We start from the raw sequence: 10,410 nt of genomic DNA on the forward strand, positions 1-10,410 counted from the left end.
TCCAGTGTCATCAATGAGAGAGCACTCCTGATAAAAAATGTGTTGTTCCTCCTTCTTTCTTCCCTATCGGCCCTCTCTGCCCCTTCATGACCCCAAACAACCTGTCTCTCTATGCTCCACTCCTGCAAACCCCTTCCTCCTTTGTCCACTTCCTGCTTCCTTCCTCTTCCTGTTTCCCCCTCCCTCCCTGTGCCTACATTCAGACTGCGCAGTGTGAAGATGGAGCAGAGGAAACTCAATGATCAGGCCAACACTTTGGTGGACCTGGCAAAGGTAAGTCTTCTGATTTACCTTAAAGAATCTTACTTAAATTAAAGTCTGTTGCCTATTTAAAGATCCAATGTTCTATAAAGTGAAATTTCCATGTTTTCTTTTTTTAATCATAAAGCAGGTCTAGGTTTTATATTAATACTGTCAAAGTATCAAAGCGCTCAGTCCACAGAGAAATGCACACAGCCTATATTCAGAAACTGAGCCTTAAAACAAGCCGTCAGGACTTTTGTAACTTTGTGATGTCACAACAGAGCAGTCACCATCTTCAGCCATGCCCCAAGCCTGGCCCACAGACAGGACAGAATGTTTACCGGAAATCTGCTATAGTTTTATTTGATCACTCAGAAAACATCAGCCAATTAGAAGAGGCACACAGAGCTTCTCTTCTGATTGGCTCACCGACCTGTTGATGGTTTTTGGAACTTGGACAACCACAAATATATCTTTATATGGATATCAAAACTTTAAATAAAACACTGGAATTATGTAAAATATAGGACCTTTAGAGCTGCCCCCGTCAGTGTCAGTGTCAGGCTTATGCCACAGTTGATTCCAGTGTTCTTCTTTTAACCAACGTGACAGCCATCAGGATTCGATGATCAATTTTGTTGACTGGATATTCATTTATGAGGAGGGTTCCAGCAGGTGGAAACTGAGGGGTTTGTCTCTGAGGCGACTGCTGTGCACATTCATAAACTTTATGGTTCCCTAAGGTTGTGTCCCGGGACTTCTTCTGGTGGATTTATGGTCAGTCAGTCAGTCAGGGACATTTCAGATTATAGGACTGGCCCCACTGTTGTGGTCCACCCAAAAACTAAGTGAAATAAAGACAGAACCTATTTTGTTTGAAGCTCCGCCTAGATTAAAGGTACCCTGTGAAGTAGGTTACATACCTAAATATATTGTGTGTATCCTTGAGGCCTAATGAATCCTTTTATTTTCCCACCTCATCCTGCATTACTTCCACTTTCTCTTGCTGGCAGTCTTCTTCTTCGTTGCCTTTGTTAGCACATTGCTACATTTCTTGGCAAGTTACCACGACCAACATGAAACCATTGGCAAGATTCTGTATCATGTGTCCTCACACGAATGCATAAGATAATACCAAAATGCTGACCCACTCTTAAAAACATCATTGTAAACAGTGTCTGGCTATAAGTGGGTGAATACAGTTGTGCCTCAGCAGCCTCTGTCCTACTGTATAGATGTCAGCTGACCCAATAGAGCAGAGCAGAGAGGGGGTTCAAAGGGAGGTGCATGACTGCAGCCTCATTTGATGTGGATGGCATTTGCACTCCAGTGTGTATTTTAAAAGGTTCTAAGGCCAACTCCTTTAATGTGTGTTTGCTTGCCCTTACTCTGCTTGATGGTCAGATCCATCTGTGTACACCCTTCGGTAGCTCAACAGCTCAATGTCTCTTTTTTAAGCCCTATAGAAAAGTAACCCTTTTATTTCTGTCCCGTACACAGGACAGAAATCATTAGATTTCTGAGGTGCACAAGGGCCTGAAAAAGGCCCCAAGTGGGCATGAGATATTTTGTGACTGTACTCCCATTGAATTTGGTCTCATGAAATTCACAATGTCGAAATAAAAAATAGAATGGAATAGAATATATTAGATTATATTTTATAATGAACGAAATTGTCATGGTGTGAATAGAAGAATTGCATATAGTTATCACACACACTGACACTGGCCCCACTGCATCTACAGTTGGAACAATAACCTCCTAAATAATAGAGACACTTTTCATTATGTGAATGAGTTATGTCAAGCAAATACATTAAAGCATTAAAGACCTTCTCACTATAAATGGACTGGAGGAGCTGGTTGTTAAATCGATGGGAAGATAAAATCTATGCTGACTTGCTGAAACAGTACAGCTCCCCTGCACACTGCTTCCTGTCATTATTTCTTTCTCTTCAGATGGAGGAAGTCAAATTTAAACTGTCTATTTATGTAATCTATGATGAACTATTACATGAAAGGGTTTTTCCACAGCAGTGTTTACATACTGTATCTTCTTTTAACTTCATTCGGCATTTCTCCACATGGATATTAAGTTGTAAAACAGCTTTCTTTTTTTCTTTCTCTTGTCCCGTCCTCCTCTTCCTCCTCTGATCCCCTCTTTATTTCATCTCCCCAAACACATTTACTTTCTCTCCTTCATTAGACCCAGAATGTGATGTATGACCTGGTGTCAGAGCTGCAGGAGCGCAGTGAGGAGCTGGACAAGCGCATCGGCACATTGGAGGACAAGCTGGACTCGGTGACGGGCAGCCTGCAGGCGCTGCCCTGCCTCATCTCCCAAGCCATAACCCAGCAGCAGCAGGACTTCCTGGACGGCTTTGTTCACCGCTTTCGGCCCGCCTCCCTAGCCTCAGAGCGCTCTGAACGCTCTGAGCGATCCTGGACTTCCACCGCCCGTAGGCGGCGCTCACCCTCCACAGCACCACACACCTCCTCTGATAGCGGATAACCTTGACAAATCCTCCGCAATCACATTTGAGCCCCACCTTTCCCAGCCCACCTCATCACCTCATTCTTTCCCATCCAAAGCCGTCCCTGTAACCGCTGGAGAGTCCATGTCTGGACTAATAAAGAACCCATATCTTGACCTCTGACCTGATCCTCGCCCATACACTCTCCCTCCCACCCATCTCTTCTCTCCTTCCTCCACCCATCATCAAATCCAAAAACCAATTCCTCTGTGACTGAGCCTCTCAGCACAGGACTGGATCAGAGCTACTCCAAAAGAACAAAGAAAGGCAAATGAAGACTTAAATCAAGTAAAAACACAAATGCATCCAAAAACAGAAAAAGACAAAAAAAAAATTAAAAAATGACTGAAAAACCGAGATAAAGTAGAGATATGGTTTATGTTTTAGCCATTGTATGGCTGTTCAAGTTAGCTTTTTTGTAAAAGCCCTTGTATAGTTAAAAAATGACTGAGTTCAGGGTCGCTGGGGTGAGAGCTGGCTATCACACCGGAGAGTCCTTAACCACAAGGGGGGAAGTTGGTCTGTGGAGCTGAGGGTCTCGGCTCACCTGCTGGCCCTCAGAGGCCATGGAGGACATCCGTCCACCCATCCGTCCGTCTATCTGTTTGTCCGGTGAGGAGAGCAAGACAAACCATTGGATTTCCCTTTCAAAAGACTAGTGTCATGGATTCTTTCCCATAGGTTAGGGTGAAAGCTTTAGGAGAGGCTGTGAAAGCTCTGACTTCAGGTCAGTGTTTGAAAATGCACTTAAGCGGGATGGGAAACTGTCACACAAAAGAAGAGCAAAGGGGATGCATATGGCATTACTACTGGGTAGGAAAAATTTACACAATTGCCAACTTCAAGGTTTCAGCTTCCTTGTTCTTACCAAGGGAAAAATGAGAGCGACTATCTTTTTTAGTTACATATTGACATGTGATTTTTCAGTGCCTGAATGTATAAATAGTAGAGGGTTATTTAATTACTAATTTCAGAGCTTTTTTACGATGTTAACAGTCTGAATACAGCATTGCATTCCTTTTTCAGATACATTCCTCTCCAAAAATTTAAAGAAAATGTCTTAATGTAATGCATAACATTGCCTCCATTACACAGCAACTCTAAATGTTTTGAAAACTTTTTTTTTTCTCTTTCTACTAACACCGTGAGAAACGTAAAATGTTGAGAGAGTAAGCGAAAGTGAGACAGAATATTTGTCAGTGTGTTTGTCAGAGAACGAGTTCACTTTTAGCTCAATGCTGCACACTCATACACACAACAATGAAATATGTAGTAGTCTACCTTTCTCACCACCACCAATTAGAGCTTCCTGTGGTCTTCAGATAATGGCAAGGCTTGAGGTCTGCTGGTATATACGGCCACACAGGCACACATCACTGGTTGAAAGAAACTGACCCTGCCCCTTTGCATGGTTGAAATGACAATGGAACACAATCTTCCTCGGATGGCTTGATGATTTTCTTGATTTTGATTTTATTATGTTTACTTTTGTTTGTTTGTTGCCTTTCTTTCTTTTGTTCTTTTTTACTAAAATTTCTTCTTCTTTTTTTTAAACTAGGATACCTAGAGTTTTTAGAGTTGCAGAACCTAGAGAGTTGCGGTAATGTGATTCTGTAATGCATTCCCTGTTTAAAATATGAGGTGAAGAAAATCGATATTACAGTAGAATCCTGGAAGGATACAAATAAAAGTGCTGAAGAAACTTTGATGGTTACAGGACAGTGAATTGTTCCCTCAGCAAGTTTAAAGGAATAGTTTGACATTTTTGGGACTTCTGCCCATTTACTTTCTTTCTGAGTGTTATATGAGAAGATTAACAGTGTTGTGCACGAACATGCTAAATGTTTTTGGAGAAAGCATCAGAAGGTAGTGGTAATGCACCTAAAAGCAGTTTGGCAATCACCAAAAACATCAGAAGAAGAATTGTGTTTTACGGTGGCACCAATGGATTTATACTGGTGCTGCTGAAGCCAGTATATGTTTTACCACATTAACAAAGTGTCATAAAGCAGGACAACTCAAAACAGATCAGTTTACAAATGTAATTTAGCTCTATATACATTTTTACATTATGCAGAAAGTGAAAAAAAGTGGTGCAGTAAAGGTATACTGTAGATGCAATGGAAATATGTGTTGAGTTGTCCTGCTTTATGACACATTCTGTAAGTGGTTAAACATACACACTTTGTTTTTCTTATCTTGTAACGTTCATTTGAATCTGTGTGAACTGAACTTTGAGCGAGCTCCTGTGAAGTGTGAACTTGCACAACACTTAAGATGGATATCACTGTCATATCTGTAAGGTAAATATGAAGCTACTGCACACAGCCGGTTAGCTTATCTTAGCATACAGACTGGAAACAGGGAAACGGCTAGCCTGGCTCTGTCCAAAATTAACACACTATATATTGTTTGTTTAATCCATACAAAAACTGAAATGTAAATAATGCAGTCACTTCATGGTGACAATACCATGGGAAATAGCCCCCCCATAAAACCACAACTTCTCCATACCATACAGTTTTTGTACGGATTAAAGAAACATAGTCATGAAGAGTCTGTAGTGAGTTTTTTTGTCTTTATGCTAAGCTAAGCTAGCTGGCTACTAGCATTGGCTTCATATTTACTGTATACATGCGAGAGTGACGTCACGCTCCTCAAAATATCAAACCATTCCTTGAAAATTACAATATCAGGCCGATATTAGGCGTCTTTCTAAATAGCACTCAAACACATTCACTGTGACAAGGGAGAAAGTAGAAAATTTGAAATGACAAAGGCATGGAGTATGATGCATCATAGAGTTCTAATGAGTAGAAAATTTCTGATCTGAAAAGAAATAATTAGGTTTTTTAAAGTGTTTTTTCAAAAGCACATATGAAAGCAGATCAGGAAGTCAGCGGGTTAGCGGGCTAGCATGCTGTCCTAAAGTAGTTTGAATGGTAGATCGTCTCAAAAGGATGTTAGTGCTAAAAATCCTCATCATTTATGGCCCCTTAAGCTAACACACGAAAAGGAGCATTATTATTTCTTGGATCTTAATTATTTACGAGCTGCTTTGGGCTGAGCCGGGTCAAATCCTGTGAGACAGAGAGCGAGCCCACTCTCACACAGGTTCTGGACTGGCCAGAGAGCACTTCATTTAAGAACATACCGAGTTTGCTACAAGTGGAACTTAATCAAGCATGAATATTAGCTTTTTTCCTTTCAACTTGAGTTGATGAAGCATGACTCTTTACTGCCCCCACCTCTCGCCACTTCTCGTACAGTGCTACACTCCACTCCTTCAGTATGAGGGGATCTATCATGCCATTACAGTCTCTGTTTCAATCAGTGTCATCCAATGAGTCAGGATGGCTAATGGAAGACTATCTGCTTGATTACGACCTCACCTGCCTGTTCGTATCTAAGGTTTCCACCTCTTCATTACATCAGAGCTTTAGCCTCGCATTTGTCATCTGTCATCATTAAGAACATCAGTCCCCGCACACAAAGAGGCTTCCCAATGGCCTGCAGCAAAGACCTTTGATTGGTTCAAATGAAAAAAAAAAAAAAAAACAGAGAAAGAAAGGAGGAAGCAGGGAAACCCCCAGGTCATGTTCCATGTTGCACTCAGGGTGTACTATTCAGTTACACCAGGAAGGATCACAGATGCTGGAGTGTCTTCCCCAGAGAGAGGTAATGGTGCTGGTGTTAAGGACTTCATCCTTCATCAGGCAGCAGGAAAGAGTAGACTAAAAAAAGAGACAGATGAGAGCCATAGCTCATTTACTGACAGACGTCTGTTTTGCCTCAGGGGGGTTGTGAACAGCCAGAGTGGGTGTCCTGTAAATATGACCTCATTGTAGATGTCGCCACGTAAACGGGACAAATGGTGAACTGCAGGGGTGAAGGTAGCTGGGTGCAATGCACAGCATGTTCAGGTATGCAGTAGATGTACTAGACAGGATATGAAGGGTTTGAAATTCTAGCATTTCTATCGATTTCACTGTTTTTATTTTTCTTCTTCTGCTGTTGGAGGTATGATCAGGGTCTATTATTTTTTATCCAGTTGTAAAAGTTTGTTTTCTTCAGTCCTTATCCTGTCATTAACAAAGACCTGCCAAAACACCATTCCAATATTTAATAGTGACCCAATTTTCTCCACTAGAAAATATATTAAAAAAAAATACACAGTATTTTGTAGTGAAGTGAGGGACATTCATGATGTTATTCTGATGATGGTAGATAGGTGATAAACACATCCCAGAGTCTTTTATTATCCAGAAAAAGTAGGCTTTCCTCATAGAGCAGGCATCAGAACACACTTCTACTGAACAATAACAGAGTGAAAAACCCCAAAAAGTGAAGAAATGTAACCCAATCATTGTTCTGTGTACACTGCCACATGATGCATAATGTACGTAGTAGCACTGGAATAAATCAACTTTTAATGGATGGCAAATGGGTTTAACATATTCTCTGTATACTGTTCGCTGTTCCTTCATTTTGCAGGTGAACTTTTGTCCTAGCAAGGAGAGACACCAAGGTGAAATCATTAAAGACTATCTTCAGCTATGATCATCACTCTTCTTCTTCTTCTTCTTTCTTTTGGCAGCTGTAGACAATTTGAAATAATTTCTCATGTTTTATTTTCCATTAAATCAACAAAATTACAATCTAAACTCCTACCATGCGTGTCGACCCAATCTGAAGCTTTTTCACACAACGTCCACTCGAAGGAAAAGAGAAATGGCGGCAGTCTAAAGCCAATTGTGACTCTTAAAAAGGTGGGTTGGCACACGTGTTGACAGATACAGACATAACACGTCTCTTCCTGTAAAGGAGGTGAGGCAGGAATGTCCTAAAACGTGATTACAGGAGGATGTATTGATGTCCACATAAACACCGCTCCAGAGGACACACAGCTGCTGGGGCGCTGTTCCAAGGTGAACTATGGGCTGTACACACACACAACACACACACACACACACACACACACACACACAGCCATTAATGGTCAAATAACAAGCTACTATTCATGTCCACAAGCACAAACAAGGCTCAGCCTGGTTAATTACAGCCAAACCAGGAGGGACTTGGCAGCAGACCGATATCCCGCAAGAGTGGCAGAGTCAGTCACCCTGTAGTTGTTGCTACACAACCCCAAAGACATGCAGCAGTGGAAACACAGGGCACAGCTCCTCTGCTGCTCCTCACTCCCATGGGTACAGGATCATTAAAATTAAATATTGTTTTTATCCTGTAGTATGATAAAGATCACCTGTGATTTCGAACATACACTAACGGATCAAAATCTTGTTGCATAGTTCAAGAAAGCAAAAGGGGAAAAAAAAGGGAAAACAGCACCAAGATTAGTTACAGATACCCAGTTAAAATAATGTGCTGAGCAGGTAAGCCTTCCATTATTCCCTCTGTAACAATGTCAGTCTCTTAATGAGCACAGTTCATTCATCCAGCTACAACTTACTCTTGTGTTTAAGCGAAAAAGGCAAGCAAAGAAAAGAGGCATCAAATTACCAGGGATCTCCCGTAGAGGGTACTCAAGATCAGCCCATGGTGAGAAAAGAGACAAGAGAAGGAAGCAGGTTGCCATGAGGACTGAAGATGACCCTCAGACTGGGGAAGGACAGGGGGAGGGATCAGCTTGCAGGGTGTTGAGGATCATGTCCCCAGTGTACAAAGGTTCTTCGGGGACAGCTTGCGGCAGGCAGGGGAAGTCATTTATTGAATTTATTACAGGCCCCACTTTTCTCCCTGTCTGCCCTGGGAGCTAATAGCTAGCAGCTGCATTATGCTTAATGCCCTCCCTATCACTTTCAGCTGACGTGGTTTCGCATACACTTTGGGAAATCAGAGAGAATAGGAGTATTGATCTTGATTTTTGGCCTTTTTCTTTTATGCACGGTGCTGTAGTGGTCGTGGGCGTGAAGGGCCTTTTCATTCCATCAAATGTTTTTTTGAGTGTCATTTATTACTGCATCCATCATTTCTCTCTTTCTATTTCTATCTTTCTATCCCTGTCTATCTGTGTCTCTTCCTCTGCTGTCCATTTCTCTCTCTGAGAGATCTGAGGCCGAGTGAACTGATACAAATGAGGTTGTCTGTTGGAGGCTGCCATAGCTTCCCTGCTTCATTTAGCTACAGAGGAATAAAAAAAAAAAGAAGCCCTTTACGGAGCCCTCAAGCCATGTGTCAGGACGTCAAGCATGAAAGTGTGTGTATGTGTGCACTCCCATTCACACACATGACGTATACATGTGTCCTCCACTTGACAGAATAATTTCAGGCAGGGCGAGAAATTCAGATGTATGATGACATCAAGTACAGTTTTTTTATCAGTTATACAGATTAACTTTCTCTATACAGACATTGATACCTGAGCTGAAGAATTGTGTCACTCATCAATGTCTCGTCTGTTGATGATCAACTACATCTCCATTTTATGGGACACTCAAAGTCAGGTTATTGATTGATGTGAGTGTCACCTTTGAAAGGTATTTATAGGCTCTCTTGCCATAACACCGCATACGGTGTTATCAAAAATAAAACAGTGCAATTGCTAAACTAAGCGTTAGCCTCATATTTACCCTTCAGACATGAGAGTGGTATCAGCCTTCTCATATAACCCTCAAGAGAGTAAACAAACGTCTAACTATCAATTTAATATTTGCATTACGCACACATGCTGTCCCATGTCTCATATGACAATAGGCCTGTATTTGATAACAAGTGTACAAACAATATTTTAATCAGATATTTTAAATGAATTTAAACATTCAATTCATAATTTAATTCAAAAACTCAACTTGTTACGTTGAACAGCGAGACCTGTATACACGCTCATTTATGTAACTGTTTTACGTGCAGCATTAGGCTTTTGCTTTATATATACACGGTAAATGTCCATTTACATGACTTTTGCATTGTTCCACATATTATGTGCAGCTGAGCAGGCACCTGTGCTGGCAGTAGGGGACATGCACGGCAGCACCAGATGAGGAAGCCCCGGGCCAAGGCCACTTGTGGGACTCACTACTCACTTGAGAGAGTGGGTTGCATTATGTGTTTACCGTACTGAATTGGCTATGAGTACTGCAGAGTGTGTGTGTGTGGGAGTGGAAAGAAAAGGGTGGGGGTGAGGGTGATGGTAATGGTGGTGGGGCACTACATGTCCTTGCCCTGAGCTTTCTCTACATGAAAATCAGCGCTGCTCTGGAAGTATCGCTGGCACAGAGTGACGTCACATTATACGGCAGGAACAATTCCTGGAGTCAGATGTGGAGTGTTAAATCTGAGCTCAGGTGTCACCGCCGAGGGGAAAGTGCTGCAGTAAGACTGGGTCTGCTCCCTGGAGACATTATAATATCTCAATATTAGAATGTGTTATATTCATTCAGTTTCTTTTTTATGCTATTCTTCTCACATAACTGAAGACGCATGGTAAAAACATACAAGGGCGCAGATTTTAGTTGATGTTCACAGGAATGAAAACAATGCAAAAGAGAAAAGGTACAGAAAGTGGGAAAGAGAAAGACCATGAATGGGATAAAGAGACACACCGAACTCAGGGAGAGAGAGAGAGAGAGAGAGAGAGAGAGAGAGAGAGAGAGGTGGCCATGAGCTGTCAATGA

General features: G+C 41.7%; 1 protein-coding gene across 1 annotated transcript in view; it reads left to right on the forward strand.

Annotated features, from left to right (window-relative positions):
• The window catches only part of kcnn1a (potassium intermediate/small conductance calcium-activated channel, subfamily N, member 1a), a 50,895-nt gene extending 43,559 nt beyond the window's left edge, over positions 1-7,336 (forward strand). The window contains exons 8-9 of the mRNA XM_023428121.2: positions 204-273; positions 2,449-7,336. Of these exons, the coding sequence (XP_023283889.2) occupies positions 204-273; positions 2,449-2,754 (376 nt within the window). The 3' untranslated portion in view covers positions 2,755-7,336. The remainder of the gene's footprint in view (positions 1-203; positions 274-2,448) is intronic.
• The last annotated feature ends 3,074 nt before the right edge of the window (positions 7,337-10,410 follow it).

Source organism: Seriola lalandi, unplaced genomic scaffold (assembly GCF_002814215.2).
Source record: "Seriola lalandi dorsalis isolate HSWRI2012SDOR001 ecotype SW California unplaced genomic scaffold, Sedor1 jcf7180002054866, whole genome shotgun sequence".
Classification (NCBI taxonomy): Eukaryota; Metazoa; Chordata; class Actinopteri; order Carangiformes; family Carangidae; genus Seriola; species Seriola lalandi.